Genomic DNA, 20,274 nt, shown 5'->3' with positions numbered 1-20,274 from the left:
CACACGCACTCGGTTACTACAGCTGGCCTCCTTCCCAACAATTATTTTTGTACATGTAAAAATATTTGATGTGTTGATAAAGATTCAGAGATTTCGGGTGTAAATACTTGAGCAGTGAAAGAAGGTGCAGCCTTCAAATTTTTTAGAGAACAACTAAGAGAAGCCTGGCTGTTAAATGTTGTCTTTCTTATACCTGCCATTAGAATGTAAGCATCATAGTCTGCAGTGTTGCTTGAGGCTTTCCCGACGGATATGTTGTATATATGGTTCTCGGGCGAGACGTCGAATGTCATAGTGAAAACTCCGCAATATTTCGTCAGCGCAACTGGCCGACATCTTCCGGTGCGACGAATACACTGCTAAGGCAGGACCAGAGCCCCTTATTTATGCCAGTCTTAGGTAGGAAGTGCGCATGCGTGGAGGCGCCAAATTCGATGGCCAATAACGACGATATCAACCGATAGCTGGAAGGACAGCAACGCCACTTACAGGATGAAGAACCAAAGACTTCGGCGCACGCGCGGAGGCTGCCGCTGTTACTCTGCGCTGCCATCGGCCGCCCCAGCGACATTTGTCGGAAGCCGCAAGCAAAAATGCGCGTCCACGAAGGCGCCTTGATTATCCTCCCGTTGTCAACAGTATATTTATGTTGCTGGCGAATCCTCATCCGTCTTATGACCAATAGTACTCCTCTCTGCTCGAAGCGACTTCAATATCGCCAGTGCTGGATCCCAAGCTGTACTAAGCTGAAAGCCCGTGTGTCTGTTTACAAGATTCGTCGAGCTATGTATTTCCACTGCTTCCTTAATAACACTGTCCCAGTACGAACTCGTCGATGCGAGAATTTTGGTATGTTGGTAATTCATAGAATGGCCTGTACTGAGACAATGCTCGGCCACTGCAGACTTTTTTGGTTGCTCCAGACGAGTGTAGCGTCGGTGTTCAGTACATCTCTCTTCTACAGTGTGACAAGTTTGTCCGATGTACGACATGCCGCAGCTACAAGCAATCGTGTAAACACCGGGTCTTCTTCGGCCAAGGCTGTCCCTAGATGAGCCCAAGAGAGCTCAGAGTTTTGCCGGCGGACGAAAGACACATTTAACTTTATGCCTCTTCAATAATCTTCCTATTTTTGAAGAGACACCGCCGATGTATGGCAAGATGAACATCCCCCTTTGTTCTTCGCCTTCTTCCACTTCCTCAGGTTGGGTAAACCGCTTCGGTTGTAAGGCATGGCGAATCTCCCATTCGGAGTATCCATTTTGTTGGAAAGTGGTACATAGGTGGAGTAGCTCATTGGATAAGCTGTCTGAGTCTGATATGGCTTGTGCTCTGTGAACCAACGTCCTCAGTACGCCACTTAGTTACGAAGGATGGTGACAGCTGGTGGCCTGTAAGTATAAGTTCGTGTGCGTTGGTTTACGGTGCACTGCGTGACCTAATGTGCCATCTTCTTTTCTCCGTACCAACACGTCCAGGAATGGGAGTTCGCCGTTTTTCTCCATCTCCATAGTGAACTTGATGTTGGGATGAAGCGAGTTAAGATGCTCAAGAAAAACATTCAGCAATGCAATGCCGTGAGGCCAGATAACAAAGGTGTCGTCCACATATCGCCAAAAACACGTACGTTTCAAATCCGACGTCTGGAGTGCTCTCTCCTTGAAGTCTTCCATGAAAAGATTAGCCACAATGGGTGACAGAGGACTACCCAATGCGACGCCGTCAGTCTGTTCAAAGTATTGCCCATTAAATAAAAAGTACATTGAGGTGAGCACATGTTGGAATAAGTCTAAAAGTTCCCCATCCAGCTTCTCGCTAATGAGCAACAACGATTCCTGCAATGGTACTCGTGTAAAAAGTGAGACTACGTCAAAACTTATGAGTATATCTGGTGGTGCGAGTCGTAAGTTCTTGAGGCAACGAATAAAGTCTTGTGGGTTACGGATATGATGCTCACACTTTCCGACTAAAGGGTTCAGTTGTGCTGCCAGATGTTTCGCGAGATTATACGTTGGTGACCCAATATTACTCACAATAGGCCGCAGTGGCACATTATCCTTGTGAATTTTGGGCAATCCTTATAGCCTGGGAGGTACGGGCGCCTGTGTACGTAGTCTCTTATCAACCACATCGGAGATCATGCTGTTATTGAGGAGCTCCAAATAGGAAGATTATTGAAGAGGCATAAAGTTAAATGTGTCTTTCGTCCGCCGGCAAACCTCAGAGCTCTCTTGGGATCATCTAAGGACAACATTGGCCTAAGAAGAGCCGGTGTTTACGAGATTCCATGTAGCTGCTTCCGACAGAGGTCGCTGGGGCGGCCGATGGCAGCGCAGAGTAACAGCGGCAGCCTCCACGCTTGCGGCTTCCGACAGAGGTCGCTGGGGCGACCGATGGCAGTGCAGAGCAGCGGCGGCAGCCTTCACGCGTGCGCCGAAGTCTTTGGTTCTTCATCCTGTAGGTGGTGTTGCTGTCCTTCCAGCTATCGGTTAATATCGTCGCTATTGGCCATCGAATTTGGCGCCTCCACGCACGCGCTTCCTACCTAAGACTGACATAAATAGGGGGCTCTGGTCCTGCCTTAGCAGTGTGTTCGTCGCACCTGAAGATGTCGACCAGTTGCGCTGACGAAATATTGTGGAGTTTTCACTATGACATCCGACATCTCGCCCGAGAACCATATATACATCATAGTCTGCAGTTATTAATGATTTCTAATATACGGAACCGGTTTTGAATTACCAATGTGTTGAATCTTTATTCATACACGGGATCACATTTTTATGTCAGTATTTATAGTGTTACAAGTTCTATTTTACAGCTATTCTTACCGGGAAGATGCAACACTTTGATGTGGCACCAATCTGATATTGGCAAGATTTTATTACTAATTTACAATGTCCATTTTTTGCTTATCATATGACCAGAGCTCGAAGTCATTCACAGAAGAAGTTCAAGTTGTTTTAATCAATCACACAGCACAGAGCAGTTATCAAATTGCAATATACAATTTGCGGTTTATAAAAAACCATTGGTACACATCCTCTGATGTGTCGCTTCCTACACCAGTCTGGGACACTTGTAGACTTCGTTCTGGTAAGGTTTTTTTAAAAAAAAAATATCTTAATGAGCGAAGGTGTAAGAAAACTCACAGGTGTCCCACAATGATCACTGCTTGTGCCTAAGTTGTGTACAATATTTGTAAATTATGTACCAAGTAATACACTATGTTAATTTGTGCTTTAATAACGTTAAGAAATTTTTGAAAAGATGTGAACAAATTAAACTACAAAATGAAGAGTGTCTTAAAATTAGCAAATATGTGGTTTGAAGCTAATAACTTAATTATTAACTAGGAAAAGATTGTGAACATTATTTTCAGTTGACTGAATACTGACATTCTATGGATATTTTTTTAAGATCTTTAGATTATATCTGGATTTGAAATTGAGTTGTATCAGTCATACATAGAATATATATCAAAAATTATCATATTATTTATCTGTTGAGTAAAATATATACACATGTGTTTCTAAATCACTTGCTTAGTTCATATCGTACTTTTTTCACTGCCATTAATGATATGGCACTCTTTTGTATGGTGACTATCCAGGGCCAGAAATATACTTACCTGCAGGAAGAAGGCCATCAGATGAGTGTGTGGAATTTCAAAATTAAAATATGTTGTAAGGCTTCTTTCAGCTGTAACTGTTATTGTGCAAAATGGTCTGTACGTCAAGATAGTATTTGTGAAACATCAACTGTGGGTGTATCTATAACTAGACTTATGGAAAGACAGTGCATTAAGGAATATTTAGGTATAAAACTCTTTAATGTATTAGAGCACAGGTATATCTTGTGTCACAAAATAGCTTTGAAGATAAAAGGCAAAGAATTGGTGAAAGAAAAGGCTGTTTATAACTTATTTGTTCAATACATTTTGTGTTCGTTCTTTTATAATGTTCTTTTGTATATGAAATGTTTCTTATTAAAATTGCATCATTCCATATTAACCACTGAAGTAAGTATAAGCCATTATCAGTTCATCTTTATGTATGCTTCTGTTATTTTATTGTGTACATTTTAGTTGATAGTGTGTATTTTTAGTTTGAAAGTCTTTTTGTATAAGGTCATTTGCTATATTGCTAAAATAGTCATTAAAGCCACAACATTCGCATCAGATACTTGTCAACTTTCCAACTTTAGGTTAACACTTTTTACAGATGGCTTTCTGTTTGTTTCAGATCTGGTAAGGTACCATGTGGCATGTGTATTGCTTTTTGATTTGGAGATATATGCATCATGTATCTGTTTTCTTTGCTTCTTTAATATCTTTGTGGTAAATCTTGATGTATATTTTTATATAATTTCTTATTTCTAATGATACAGCTTTGTATTTTTCATATGAGTGTGAGTATCGTTTCTTCACAATTGGGGTTTTATGTCAATTGTGACCTAACTTTTACCAATAGATTGTTCTGATCTATGTTTCTTAATTGGAAAGGCTGTCAAAATAAAGCTTATATGTACCATGAAAGTTGCTGAACATTTGATTTGTACCTATCTTGTTGTTCACTTCATCCCATGTTTCTTCGCTTAGTAAGCTGCAGAAGCGTGTAATGTTATTATTACTGAAGTCCCTACATTTACTTGTTTCATAGGTGGTTCTTTTGTTGAAAATAGCTCCATCATTGACAACAGGGCCTCATAATCCCTGTAGCCTATATTTATTACTTCAGTCTTATTTGGGTAGTAGGTTTCTTGAATGAACATTTGGTCCAAGACAACTTCATTGTTTAAACAGGTTCTTGTATATGTGTTTAGAGTGGGGATTAGATTGCAAACCTTTGTCATGTACAGTAGTCCATCTCTGTGAGTTGATTGTTTCAATGTTGAAGCACCACAAACGATCTTATTTTTAGTTCGTTCTAGAGTATTTAACCACATTTCTAGGTTACATAGGAAGTCTTCAAAATTTCCGGCGGGGGATCTGTATACAATGACAATAACTAGGCATACGCCAGAAAGTTCAGTGGTTGCTACTTCCAGATACTTTTCTTTTATCAAATCAGGATGTGTGTGAATTGCTGTATACCTTAAATTCTGTTTTACAAATATTGCTTTACCTTCGTGTTTGTGAAAAGATGTGCAAAATGAATTGCCTAGTAGGATGCCAGGAATATTTACAGTATCCATTTGCTGTTTTTCTAGCCAGTGTCCAGTTACAGAAGACCTCACAAAGGATCAATGTTTCTCAAACAGGTCACACAAGATGAGCTCATTCTGACAATCAGCTACTAACGAATCTTTCATGTGGTACTGTTGATATCCAGGCTGCATTATAAAAGAAACAGGGAAGGATATTTTTGATCCTCTGAAATTTACTATTAACCACTCCTTTTCAACTGAGGCTACTAACATCACAGCATTGCACAAAAAGAGAACCACACACACTATTAACAACTGCATGCCAGTAGCACAGCTTAGTGGATTCTCAAGGATCTTTGAGAAGCTCTAGGCCTCTAGGCTATTAGAATTTACAAACAAATACTCGTTAGCGTTGAACCATCAGCATGGCTTCCAAAAATCTAGATCTATAGCCACAGCTCTCTATGAGTATGAAAATGCAATCCTGAAAACCATAGACTAAAAAGAAATCACTACTGGAATATTTCCAGGCTAATCTAAAGTGTTTGATGTTACTGATCATTCTACCTACTACACAAAATAGAAAGTAAGAGTATTAAAGATATTTCAAATAAATGGATCAAATCGTACCTTACAAACTGGCAACAAAAACTAATTCTTAAACATGACATACAAACTGGACACGCTGTAAAAACAACAACATACTCATCAGGGAAAGTTTTCATAAAATATGGTGTGCCACGAGTTTCCATATCAGGTGCAATCACCTTCCTTCTGCATACAGAGATAGAAGGGATGGAGACGATCCAACAGAGAGATGCTCAACAAACTCTTTTGGCAGACTTTACAAGAGAAGCGTTGTGCATCATGGAGAGATTTATTATCGAGAAAGCACTTTCCAGAAAGAGTCAGACAATATTTTACTTCCTCTGATACACATCTTGCGTAATGACCATGAGGAGAAATTTCGCGTGATTAGAGCCAATAGAGAAGCTTATCGACAATCATTCTTACTACATGCAATTCGCAAGGGGAACAGGGTTAGTAGTACAAAAAGCACTCTCCACCACACACCACTAGTTGGCTTCCAGAGTATGATGCAGATGTAGATGTAAATGTAGCTGTAGATGATCTGAATGACTCCGTTCATGCCAAAGAGAAAACTGTGTTTGCAGATAACATGAGCGCTTTCCTAATGTGATCTTTATCAAGACATTCAGTCATCAGCAGATAGGATACTGATGCAAATGTCAGACTGGTTTGAAAGAAATAACCTCATTATAACTACTGAAAGAACTGTAGCTATGAACTTTCACATACCCATAAAAAGCAACAGAATTATATCCATTTTAAAATAAACAACAAAAGCTTAAAACTGCCTGCTGATGCGAAATTTTTGCGAATACATCTTCAGGATGATCTCAAATGGAACACACTTATTCTGTATCTAATAGGTAAACTGCCAGCTATTTGCTATACGTTATGAACACTGAAGTCGACCTTCAATAATGAAACTGTACCGTAGGCGTATCATCCACATTTCCAATCTGCAACCAGATATGGAATCATATTCTTGGGAAATTCACCGTCTAGCCAAACTATATTCAAAACACAAAAACAAGTTCTTAGAATCATCTGCAACAAAAAGAGATGAGATTTGCTCTTTCCCAAACATTAAAGATCCTCAACCTTCCATGCTTGTAGGGCTACATGAAGCAATAGTCTTTGTAAGAGAATATTTAACAGTTTAGAATGTTTATAAACAAAACAGCTCTGTACATAATCACAAGACAAGACACTGCAATAATTTTCATGCATCTCATGTCAGAACATCTGCCTATCAGAAAACTGTCCTACATAGTGCAACAAAATTGTACAATAAACTTCTATTCAATGTAAAATTGATAAGCAAAGAAAGATGAACCACAATTTCCACCCTGTTATTGAATTTCTCTGCAAATGAAGCGTAGTACAGTAGCCTACTCCATGCAAAATTAGCAGTAATAGCAAATACCACCAGTATCTGAGAAACATAAATAGTAAACATGTAAAGTAAATTGTATGCATTTGGTGATACACATGTATTGTGTAATCATATTGTCTATAGGAATTATTAACTATATATGAAGTAAATGTTACTAGCATTGGATGAATAATTATGATTAATTTCTGTATTGTCTTTATGTTTAACTGTGTTCATGTGTATGTATTATCGAACTGTATGGTCTTTAGGAATCATTTGTGGAATATCAATTACACATCATAATATTATGATTAATTTTTGTATTGCCATTATGTGAAAAACGTGTAATGTTTATCTCTGCATTATATTTTGACTGTCTTATATCTTCAAAAGATGTCACGAACCAAATAAAATAAATAAACGTTTTCCTACCCTGCCAATCTACCACTATCAAATTTGATTTTAAATTACTCCTGATGACACTGATTTCGTACAAATGCTTAAACGTGTATGAATAAATAAAGAAATTAATTAATTGAAGGGAAATAAATAATAAGAACAATGTTTTGCCAAATACATAGTTTTCAAAAATATTTGGAAGTATTAGCTTTGTTACACTGTTCCTCATCATACGCTCATAATAGGTATATGCAATCTTACTGCTACCTCTTCATATTAAATCCGAAACATGCCTTACTGTACTTTCATTGAGCACATGCGACGCTGATTTGGTCTCAAAAACAAGTTAGGCCCACTGCATTCTGTCACTTAAGAAGACACTCCATATATACATTTTATTGTTAGGAATCGAGAAAGTTTATGGTGTCAGACGTTCTCGATAAGTCTAAGAAAATAAAGCTCAGTGACGAGATGTACTGTTTAAGGGGCTCGATTTCCATTCGGGAGGAGGAGTCTCCAAATCCGTGTCTGGCTACCCTGGTTTAGATTTTCTGCAAATTCCTTAAATTCAAGGGAACTTTCAAAATATGTATCAGACCAAATGTGATTCATTAATTATACACACACTACAGCAAGTTTTAGGAGACCATTTAAAGTGTCATATACATGACAAAATGTATGAGAATGTTCATTTCTCTAAAGTTTGAGTGTTAACATACTTAAGCTATTTGATGAAATGTTTACGAATGTACCTAAATTTGTCCTCTGTGGAAGGATAACGGAGGCCACAGTTTCAATTGGCTTCAGTATTTCCAATCGCGTTTGACGATCGACATTTCTCAAAGTCGTAATGGTTAAAATTGAACTGAAGAAATAATGTTCGCAGTGTATACTCCTCCCAAAACTATAAATATATCTGTGGTGTAGTTCTTAGCTTTAATCTCTGGATTCGAGGAAAACTGCAGTGCCGTCAATCGAGTAAGAGGAAGGTGTGGGGAAGGGGTGGAAAATGTTGGTGACCGTCATCTGACTAATCTCTACGCACGTAGTTGCGCAATAATGGGTGGTGGGGAGACTGGGACTTTATAAAGGAATGTACTTCTCCAATCTGCTGATAACTACCTTGTATTGTAACAGCAGTGAGTCGGACGTAGCAGTATGTAAGGTATTGTAATTGCACAATTTCGTCATTGTACGCGTAACACATTTTCATGCTCCGGCATTGCTTAATTTTTATCCGGCCACGGGCTTTATGAGAGGCTTAAAGATGTTACGAGATTATATTAGAGTATGTGTAGTTACAATTCACGTGGCAGCCCAGTTTGTTCGCATACGAGACGTTTAGTTTCGCAACAAAATAAATTGAACTACATGGCCTGCCATTTTCGAATATAATTATATCGCCTGTGATTTGTTTTCTGTCTCAATTGCACATATACTTAATTGTAGTAACTGTAGGTGGTCTTGCATAATGACTTGGAAATATTTACACCAAAGGTGCGGCTTTTGTGAAGTTTTAAAGAAGCCTGAGTGGATATTTTTTACTAATTGAAAGTAATGTATTAGTTCACAAGATTGTCTCCCTGAATATTTCAAAATGTCAAGCCACTATTGATGGTGCAATAGTTCAGAGGTCTTGCATGCTACTAAGCTTGTCAAGAAAATACAATAAATAGATACCCTTTTCATCCTAGTCCTCAGGTGCTGTACGTAATGAAACAGTGGTACATAACATTTCTGGTTTCAGTATTTGACATATTTGCTTAATTGGTTGATTATCAGTTTATAAGTGTATTTTGCAGCCAGTGTCAGATGTCAGTGAGGATGAATTGTTTTCAAACATTTGGCCAAGAGTTTCAAAATGACTGAAGAGCACAGCAGAGTCCCACGATGATTGCAGTGACATAAAAATTTTAAAGTTGGAATGAAAACATTGTAATGTTGTATATTGGACAGTAGTGAGGAATATACATAATGGTACCATTTCACAAGGAAGTAAATTTGATGATTTAATGTTTATATTTTGAAAACAATTTTTAATCTAATAAAAGGGCAGAAATCAATAAACATTATTATGTGACTCAGGTGTTATATCCGGAAGGTTGTTTTCAACAGTAGTAGAGGTTTAATGCAAATGGATTACACAATTCCCGTTGTGCTTCCACAACTCATTTTTCCCCTCAGTGTTCATGCATTTTACTCCTACATGTTAAATTTAGGGAGTACTTTGTGTTGAAGGTGATAAACAATCTGAAATGTTTGTCTTTCTCAAATGTTCTACTAAGTAGATCTCATTTCTGTAGCGATTGCCATTGCTTAAAAGACCAGAAGTGGTTACTGCTATTTCTCAATAGTGATAATGAAAATATCATTCAGATACTAAACATTCTACTCAGTGTTAAAATTAGAGAGGTGCTAACAGGCAGGGGACTAGTGTAGCAGGGGATACAACCCGTCGGCTTTGGACAATGACGTCACAAGTCGCCAAACGAGAAGCAATTCTTCTTAGTGTTGTAGCTCCCTTCAGTAGCTGATATGTGTTTTTTGGCATTTAAAAAAAAAATCTCACGAGATAGAATAAACAGATCCACTTTATTAAGCAATCAGTAAAAAAACGAAACTGAAACATAACAGCAAAAGCGAAAATGGTAAACTGCTCTCTGGCGACTTGTGACGTCATTGTCCAAAGCCGACGGGTTGTATCCCCTGCTACACTAGACCCACAGGCAGCAGTCACAAATTTCCCAACACTGCTCACTTTTGTTTCATTTAGAAATACTGTCAGTACAACTTGTCCTGAGTTTTCAGAAACATTCTGATGTGGAGTTTCATTGTACTCGGTTCCTTGCACTGGTAACAGAAATAAGAAAGGCTGTTTACACCTGTAGCTATTGTAGCTTCACTCAGCAGGATAACTTGATTTTTTTAAAAGTTTGTAGAGATGTTTCAGAAGTCCTTCTGTAATTAAGAGGGCGGAGGGGGCAGGGAATGAAGTCAGTATTTAACTTGCAAAGCGTCCCAGTTTCTTGGCGCGATGAACATGAAATGAAGGCTGTTGCAACCCAGACATGTTTTAATATTTTCTAACATGTTGTGGATGTCTGTAGCTGTATGTTAGGACATCACCGTGAAATAAGGCTCACAAACCTGGCCGCTGAAAGTCCACTGTTGCTTAGAACTTAATATAGCGTAACAGATTTTTAAACTGTAGCAACAAAAGTGATTCAGATTAGTTGTGGAATTGCTGCTCCTTAATGAACTTTTGAATGAAACATTTGTCAGGAGTGTTAAACAGTGGAATATTGTTTATACAACAGAGGGATGACAGTAGGATTTATCCCTTTCTATGCTCTTCAGATGGATAAGTTTGCTATCAAACCACCTCAGTGCACGTGTCTGATACAAATTGCGATTTTTTGTAATAGTCAAGCCAGGGAAGAAAATTGTAAACGCACTGGAAGTCTTATTGTACTGTTAATATTTGGCTGAAGTCCTATAGGAGAAAACTAAGACGTATTTTGGGGTGAAAAGGGATAAGAAGTCATCCTCTCCCTCCCTCACCCACTGGAATTATTAATGCACTTTTCTCTCATTTCAGTTACATTTGGTGATTACTAGCTTAGTGTCCTCAGCTTCCCTTGCGTATGGCCTGCACAGATTTTTTTCTTAAATAGAATTTTTTGTGTTCTAAATTGCAACACCTCAACTTTTCACACAAATTAAGGCCATAGAAGAATGGTATTTACTGACTGTGTGTCAGGCTAAAAACTGATTCAGGTATCAGGAGTCAAAAGTTTTTGTTAGTCATGCCTTTTGTGTTTTGGTGGTGGTATTTTTCTTCACGTCTAATTCAGATGTGAAATGCCAATTTTCATAGATTTAGCTTTAAATAAAATGTATTATTGTCTAAAATTTTTCCCCTATTTCACCCTCGGTCGGACTTGAAAATACAAAAATGGCGAAACTTTTTATTTCTGAGAAGCTAAATTCAAATGTTAATAGGTTTAGCTTTAAAAAATGCTTTCATAATGAATTTTTTTACTTAATACATTGCGTCCCTTATTTCACCCCTTTAGAGGTTGAATTTCCAAAAACACTGAAACACACATTTTTATTTGTAACCGAGAATCGAAATATGAATTTACAGAGCTGTAGCTTTAAAAATACTTCAGTAATTAATAATTTATTTTGAAAACCAATTTTCACTTACTGTTTCACTCCCATAGCAGTTAAATTTCCAAAACTGTAAAACACTTATTTCATTACTTCTGACCAAGAAACAAAATACCAGTTCTCATAGGTTTACTTCAGAACTGCCTTAATGGTGACATATTTTCAAAAGTCCTTACATCCCCTGTTTCACATCCTTTGGTGACTTTCAAAAAAATCCCTTACTGAATGATGCCTCAGTAGATCAACATCCTCTGTAAATTTCAAGTTTCTATTCAGACTAGTTTGGGTTGGGCAATGATGTGTCAAGTGGCTCAGTCAGTTGGCACATTGCCTTCTCTATGTAGATTATTGTCACTCTTGAACTGAAAACTGAGGAGATGGTAAAACTAGACTGTGCTGAAGCTAAAGAATGTAATGAAAGATGGGTGATTTGCAGAATAGACCCTGATCAAGAGTATTAAACTTGTAGAAGTGTGTTGCTCATGTTACTATACCTTTCATGTTCACAAATCAGATGTAGGTTAAAAAAAGGTGTGAGTAGGACCCGTGCACTGAGGGTTCTGGACAAACCTGAGTATGTAGATGGTTCACCCATCCAACAAATCAAGAATCTTGATTTTTGCATGTGGTCGATATCAATACTGCTAAGATATTGATACCGGGAATTCCAGAACTTTAGAGTGTTTAAACTTCATCTTACATTCACTGGTAGATGGCAGTTTGTAGTTGCCACAGTGGTGATTAACTCTTCTTAGTTCAGCCAATTTAACTCAAAATATTTATATATTATATACAGTTTCCACTTAAATCAGCATACTATTAACAAAACCATGTAAAACACTCTAAAACAGTTCGTGAGAGTAGTCCAGATTTACAAAATGAATAGAGCAGGGTACTTCATTTATACATGTAAAGAGAAAAGTTTTAATATCTTTTACTTTCTAAAATATGATAAATGAACATTTTTACATAATTTAAAACTTCTGGGCTCTTAGGCTGTGGTTGATGTATAAAACTCTCTTAATGTTTCGTTTCTGACTGCGGGAGACATCTTCAGAGGTGAAATGGCGAATTGCAGCCAGAACTAGATGGAGTGCTAAATATATAGGCAGTGTAGAGGGCACCAGTGTCACATGACATTGGCTATGAGATTATAACTCATACCGCCGACATTCTCGATTGAAAGTAATATATCGTCAATCTTACGTTGCAATGTTGACATTCAAATTTTATCTAATAAAACACCTTCCTCTTATGTTAAAATTATTATAGTGTTTAAAAATCCCAATAGTCTCTATACATGATAATGCGAGGTTTTCGATATGGCACTCGTCTCACTGAATTTGATTTCATGATCACCCTTTTTTGGTAAAGATATTCTGCTATGGCCGATTTATCGTATGTCCTAGGTGTCAGTTTCTCTTTTGTTCAACATGATGGGTGTTAACAATTTTTTTGTGGTACCGATATAAATCAGTCCACAACTACAAGGAATTTCATACACACCCGGTGTAGCCATAGAATGTCGTATATCTTTTGCTAATTTTAAACATTCTTTTGCCTTCCTGGTGGGTCTGAAGGCAGTTTCCACATCGCAGTTGCTCGATACTTCCCAATGTGAACCAAAGGAAAACTTTCCCCCTGGGCGGCCATCATTCCTCATCAGTCCTGTTTCTCTCCCAAGGGTAAAGTGATCTATCTCCTTGTTAGAATAATTATTCTTCTTGAATATCGACCATAGATGTTGAAGCTCGTCTTTTAAGTAAGATTTTGTGCCCTATCTACCAAGGTTATAATCACCCTTCTTTTTTTTGTGTTGCTTGGTGGCTAGAATCAATATACAGATAAGTCAGTATGCATGGGTTTTGTATGTGCTCTGTGGCCCAATGTCCTGTCCCCTCGCTTGATACGAGACTTCAAAGAAATTCAGCTGCCTGTTATTCTCCATCTCCATAGTAAATCGTATTTTCAGGTTGATGCTGTTGAGATGTGCCAGGAAGGCTCAAATTCCTCTGCACCTTTCCATACTATGAAAGTATCATCGACATAGTGGTCTTTTTCTGGCAGTCTGCAATGTCTGTTTTGCAAAGTTCTCCGTAAACACATTGGCAACAGCTGGACTAAGAGGACTGTCCATAGCCACCCTGTCTGTCGGTTTGCAAAAATCATTATTGTACTTAAAATAGGTCATGGTGAGGCAATGTCTGAATAATTCCACAATCTCTGTTTGAAAGATATCAGCTATATGCGAGATGCCTTTGTTCACTGGAATCGTGGTAAAAATTTTACAACATCAAAACTAACAAGGATATCGTCTTGTCCGACATGCATTTTTGTCCGTGAAAATGATACGAATTTTTAATGACTGTCAGTTCCATCAGCATAAGGTTGCAGCAAAGAGTCAAGGTGTCTAGCTAATTCGTGAGTGGGGGACCCAGTAGAAATAACAATAGGCGTCAGAGGAATCTGTGATTTGTTCACCTTTGGTAATCTGTAGAGCCTAGGTGGGTACGTTACTGATTTGCAGAGGAGCTTCTTATCAGAGGAAAGTGAAGATGATTTCACCAGTCAATTAGTGATTTTCAAAATCTTTGTAGTCAAATCCTTCTGAAGGATCCAGAATATTATTGATCTTTTCATGATAATCCTCACTGTGGCATTACCCTTGTCAGCGGTAAGAACAATGTTTTTATCTGCATTTATGTCCCTCGGTGCCTTCCTTGGAGCCTAAAAAAAGATTACTTTTAGGATGGAAGCAGCTAGATTTTTATGTACATGTAAACCAGTTTTAGCAGTTAAGAGGGATTATGTGCATGTGCAGTTGGGTAGTACCTTCTCCCACTTCTGGCTACAGAAATGTGGCTGTTGGCTGTGCAAGCAGTCGCAGCTAGATGCTACCGAGAAAAAATTTGCCAGTGCGTCTGAGCTGCCAGATTCATGCATGCACAGCAGGCCCAGATCTAAGAGGGGGGCAAATTCATTTTCTTGAGGAAAAAACCTTGTTTCTCAAAGCGCCTAGCATCCAGCGCACGTTGGTCTATCGATTATTCATATGACTTTGAAACGCATCCCTGTTGATTTTTGAACACATTCTAAGTCGATTTCTGAATGAATCAGAAGTTGATTTGTGAACGCGTGCATAGTGTACGTGATGTCTCTGTTAAGGGACTCCTTGTCGCATCTAGAAACACACTTCCCTGCAGACAAAAGGGAAGAGCTGAGCAGAGTAAAGCCGAACGGGTGAATGCCAACTGCTGTCTCATTATGTGGTTGATTGGGTTTTGCGAATGATGAGTGTTGTTATACTTACTAGCGAAATCCATAGATTCAGACTACCAGAGTGGAAGTAAATGACTAACAGGAATAACAGGTAAGAACGATTACGTATTATCTTCTCGGTGTATCCAAGAAAATGAAATTTTGACAAACTTTTTGGCCAAATCGCTATACTAGTAAGGGCCAGTTGTACGGTCCCTGGCTAGCAGCCGCTTTAAGTTCTATTCTGGAAGTAGTGCGGAAAATAAGTTATACAAACATATAACAATCCCTAGGTGGAGAATAATCGCATGATAACTAAACTGGTAATTCTGGCAGAGTTAGTGAAGTTAACTGGCAAATAAGTTTTGACATTGGCAGGGATAGTTACAGAATTAGTGATAAGACTGTTAGAACGAGGAAGGAGAAGAAACGGGGATCTCGTACAAATTATGGAAGAATATTACGATTCCAAATTTGTATAAAAATTTTGTACTATTACTTTTCAATCTCTTGCTTGAAAAACTGGAGCATATGAATGAAGTGTGAAACGATTTCCTAATGTAAAGCTTTTTGCTTGTAGTAGGCTTAATAGGCATTTGATATTGGTACTTCTTGAATTATATTCTGTCGTGTTATAAAAATGACCATTTGTACCAAAACAGTCTTGTTTATTTGGTGTGTTTTACAGTTGCTGCAGTATTAAGCAGACAGTGACAAAATAGACATAATCAGATGAAGAAACGACACCAGTCTTGGGTCCTCTTTGTATTAACTTCTCAGAAATAAATGACATTTCGATTTTTCGTGGAGCAAACTGTTTGAACGAACTTTGAAGTAATAGATTCTTTCGCAGAAAGAAAAGCATGCTATGTAAAGCTGTAGTAAGGTTACAGAAAAAAATTCTAGGAACTAAGGATTGAAGAAATGTGTACTGTCTTGCTTGTCTCTTGTCTTTACTGATTTTATGTACCCTATATTTAATTTTGTCACACAAAGCACCAAGTGCAAATTTTCTAAAGAGTTATTTTTTAAAAAAGAGGGGCAGGATGTCAAACTGGCTAACTGGAAACAGGAGAGGCGCTGCAGGACACATTAATTTCCACTGCCCTCTATGTAGTTTGATGGCATCCATTACAAGATATACACGTTTCAATTCCACAGAGCAAAATATGATGACAGGCGATAGAATGCTGTGTGAAGAGGTGTGGCACTGCACTTTGGCACACTTAAGACCAAATAACATGTCTTACATTTCCTTGAATACATATGTTTCATGCATCAGACTCTTCAGAAATATGTGTGCTACAAAATGAACATATTTTTCAAAATTCGATTTTTTAAAAAAAATTTGACGTCTTATCTCAAACGCTCGAGGGAGTGGTGGGTTATTGCCCCAGTTCGGAAATATTGTAGATCCAGGGCTGATGTGCAGAGCAATCTGAGTTATAGTGGGGAAGCGGGTAGTCTCCGCGTGACCCGTGTTTACATTTAGTGATTTTGCGGTTTCCTCTTCGTTTACTGCTCTCGCGTCAAATGAAAACAAAACTGATTTCTGTGGCTGGGAGCTATCAAGTGAATTAAAATACATTCACATAATTATGGAAGGCTAAGATATGTTATTAGCTTCAGATTTTATTTTATTTCCATCTTTCTGACAGTCAAGCTTTAATTGCCTTGCAGAACAATGAAGTTATGTTTGTTGGTTTGCTAAAGAAATTTTCTTTTATTAATCTTTCCTGCTGAGGCAGTCAATATATTTGAAATGAAGTTTGATTCCACACTATTGGCTGGTTTAAATTGTTCACTGCATTTAAACTGCACATTTTCATCATCTAGCATGTATGGCATTAGGCCATAATAAAGAACCAAACATGATATCACACAGTACTGGTACTCCAAGAAAATTTACATCCCGAAAACCACATTGAAAAGCTTAATATCTGGTAGAGACCTAATTCACTGGGAATCTGCACATGCGAATGTGCACGTTTTAGTCTGGGTCATGAAATTCAGATGGTCTTAGAGATCCTCTGATGTCTTCTTCCTTTCATGACATAATGTAAGATCTTTTAATGTTTTACACATATGAGCATATGGGCCTCCTACGTCATTGTCGCTGCACAAGCACGGTGGCGCCTGTTGTCTGGCACTCTCTGGCAACTGCTGAAATTAAACTATTTCTAATAGGATGTGGGAAAATATTGCGAATAATGGTATAAAAAGTGTTACTTTCAAAGTAAATTTCCTTCTACGCAAGTTGAACTATGTGCGAGAATGTACAATGAATTTCTTAAATCGGAGAGTGTTGGACCCTCATTTAAAAATCAACTCGTTGATGACTAGCCTTTTAGATGAATTTAGAGCCCAGAAGATCGGACATTTATGTCGTTACTGAAATTTTACTGGTACATTTGTGTGATATATCTTAAAGTGTAATATGTGCATAAATGACCAATATTATATGTGAAAGCTTTGCTTTCTTTTGTAGCAGCTCTATGTATATTAATTTAAACCATTAACTGGACTCGCATTCGGGAGGACAACGTTTCAATCCCGCGTCCGACCATCCTGATATAGGTTTTCCGTGATTTCCTTAAATCACTCCAGGCAAATGCTGGGATGGTTCCTCTGAAAGGGCACGGCTGACTTCCTTCCCTAATCCGATGAGACCGATGACTTCGCTGTCTGGTCTCCTTCCCCAAAAACAACAACAACATTAACTTTTCCTGTTTGTGTGTTCGCGCTACTTAACAGTGATGTTGCTATTGGCTGACTACATCACGTGTCCTAAGCTCTGAATGTCTGCTGTCATTGGCTGGCAATATCACGTGACATGAGCTATTACTGCTTACAAAAACACAAGTAGTATGTGGTGTTTGGTAATACGAAAATATACAGCATACATGTTGCTGTAAATTAAAGATCTTTCCAAAATTTGATTTTTTCCCTGAATTTCGTTTTCTAAAGCATCGGTTAATTCAACACCCATGTATAAAACCATAACTATTCCAAGGATTGATAATTTTCCCAATCTGGAGAGAAAATATACTGTCAGTTAACGGGGGAAAAGTATGTTTTCACCCGGGAGAAAGTGTATTTCTAATTGGGAAATCTGGGAATTTTTTCATGGTCTGCATATACACCCTGATTGTTGAATAGGAAGTACCCTCTGCCATATACTTATGGAATTTGCAGAGAACGGCTGTAGATTGACATTTAGAGCTGAATGTGAACATATGCTACTATATAAAGACAAGTCATCATTTAACTTTGTCTCCAAAAATTGTTAACTGATTTACATAAGATTTGTACACGGTACTGTCATAAGTGTTCGAATGGACATTTTCACGCATGTGTACATGCACGCACACAATCCCATTTTGACCAATTTACTTCACATTTACACATGATGCTCTACTTCAAATTTTTACATGATACTCTAGTAAATGCTCAGTAGTATATAAACTGTGTATTTTTAATATGTATGTTACATAAATATATATGTAATACATAAGGGGAAAATGTTAGTAAAAATGTCAATGTTGTTGACCAATTTATTTCAAAATTTAGACAATGTTATAGTAAACATTCAGACATTGGAGATAGGAAACATTGCTAGCAAAAATCTTGAAAATTTCTTGATTGTTTTTCTTATTTTTATACAATAATATGCTAAACATTCTTAGTGACAGAGGCTATATATGTATTTTTTTGAACAACAGTGTTCAGTTTTTCTGTGGGAAAGAAAATACTGTGGTGTGAAAATGTGCAGTTTCGTTTTCTTCCTCACAGTTTTAAGAGAAAGAGTGAAGTTATATGTATGGCATATAGACTTAAGACTATAATACTACTGTGGAATATGTATCATCTGAATATTTGTAGTCCTTACCCATTCAGATTAAAACTGAGTAATACCCTCATTAAAGTTACTACCCTTACAGAATCAGCAGCTGGGGAGGATCTTTCTTGCATCCCTTATACTAATGATCCCAACTGAGATACCCATTCATTTTAATTGATTTCATTTTGTGATCAAGAATTCATTTTCAGTAATGATAAACAAGGCATAAGGTCAAAGAGATAGTAGAGGAGAGGGGGGAAGTGGAAAGGAGGGATGCGATGGACAGAGGGGTGAAGAGGATATGGATATAGATTTGGGCAGGGGGGAGCAAATGGGAAGAAACAGAATGGGATTTGTACACAATTCTTATATAGTGCGTTTGCAATTGCGAACCATTGCCAGGTTTGATAGTTATTTATAAAAATGGTAAGAATTTTATATGCTTTTGTTCATTAATTTTGTTGTTTCTTACAGTGTCTGCAAGTATCTCAGGCAGAGGACTGTGTGACATCCCCTCCCTCAGCACCTCCCATCTCCCAGAGGTCTGAAGAGAGAGACAACAGTGAGATGACTTCCGAAGTGGAGCCCAGTGAAGAATGCAAGGAGGCCAGTGAAGACGTCGCAATGTGTCGGAGCAGTGACTCATCCAAAGCTCCTCTGTCCAGTGTCACTTCCCCTCTAGGAAGTTCAGGCCCCACACCTGATGAGTCAGAGGTGTCGATGACAAATTTGGACCCGCAGCAGTTGGAAACAAATGTCGCTGATACAGCTGGCAATGCAGCACTCGACACAGGCTCCCAGTGTTTAAGCATTGACACCTTGCCAGATGAAATTTTGCTAAAGATATTTTCCCACCTGTCTTTCAGTGAACTGGTTGATATACAGAAAGTGAGCTCCCGTTGGAAAAGGCTGTCACAAGATGCAGAGTTATGGACTGATAAGGAGTATGAGATCAGGTAAGAAATTTGCAAATACAAAAACAGCAAGCTGCACATTTGTACTCCACTTATGAAAATGTTAGTGAGATAACTTTGTCTTGTATTTTAATGTGAATATGGTAAATTTTTTGTTTGTGTGTGTGTTGAGCTCAGGTTAGACAATTATAATATTTTATTTTTATATTCAAAGAGGGTTCTGCCTTTATGACCCTTTAAAAGAAATTGAAATCAAAGTTGTTGCATTATTTCGTGTGTAACTTTGCCGAGAACGTCTTAGAATGTTTTTGAAAGGTGAAAAACAAACATTTTTTGTAACAGTTCAACTGAACCTATAATACTGGATTTTGGGTTTGTTTGATTCTGTGATGTAATAATCATCTTGTGTGGGACGTTGCACAAGAGCAAACAGGAAGATAAAAGAACACTGACAGTTTGTGTGAGCACATGTCTGTTCTAAAAAAAAAGATAAGAGCTTGCTGTATTAGCTAGTAGAGGTGGCATAAATCACCAAAGGATCCTCACAGGCAAAACTGATGGAGAAGTAGAAATGCAGT

General features: G+C 37.9%; 1 protein-coding gene across 1 annotated transcript in view; it reads left to right on the top strand.

Moving 5' to 3' along the window:
- The first annotated feature begins 8,501 nt into the window (after positions 1-8,501).
- The window catches only part of LOC124718902 (F-box/LRR-repeat protein 7-like), a 48,701-nt gene continuing 36,928 nt past the window's right edge, over positions 8,502-20,274 (top strand). Inside the window, exons 1-2 of the mRNA XM_047244550.1 lie at positions 8,502-8,675; positions 19,257-19,738. Of these exons, the coding sequence (XP_047100506.1) occupies positions 8,604-8,675; positions 19,257-19,738 (554 nt within the window). The 5' untranslated portion in view covers positions 8,502-8,603. The remainder of the gene's footprint in view (positions 8,676-19,256; positions 19,739-20,274) is intronic.

The sequence above is a fragment of the Schistocerca piceifrons genome, chromosome 10, assembly GCF_021461385.2.
Source record: "Schistocerca piceifrons isolate TAMUIC-IGC-003096 chromosome 10, iqSchPice1.1, whole genome shotgun sequence".
NCBI lineage: Eukaryota > Metazoa > Arthropoda > Insecta > Orthoptera > Acrididae > Schistocerca > Schistocerca piceifrons.
This window is presented reverse-complemented; position numbering and strand designations above follow the sequence as displayed.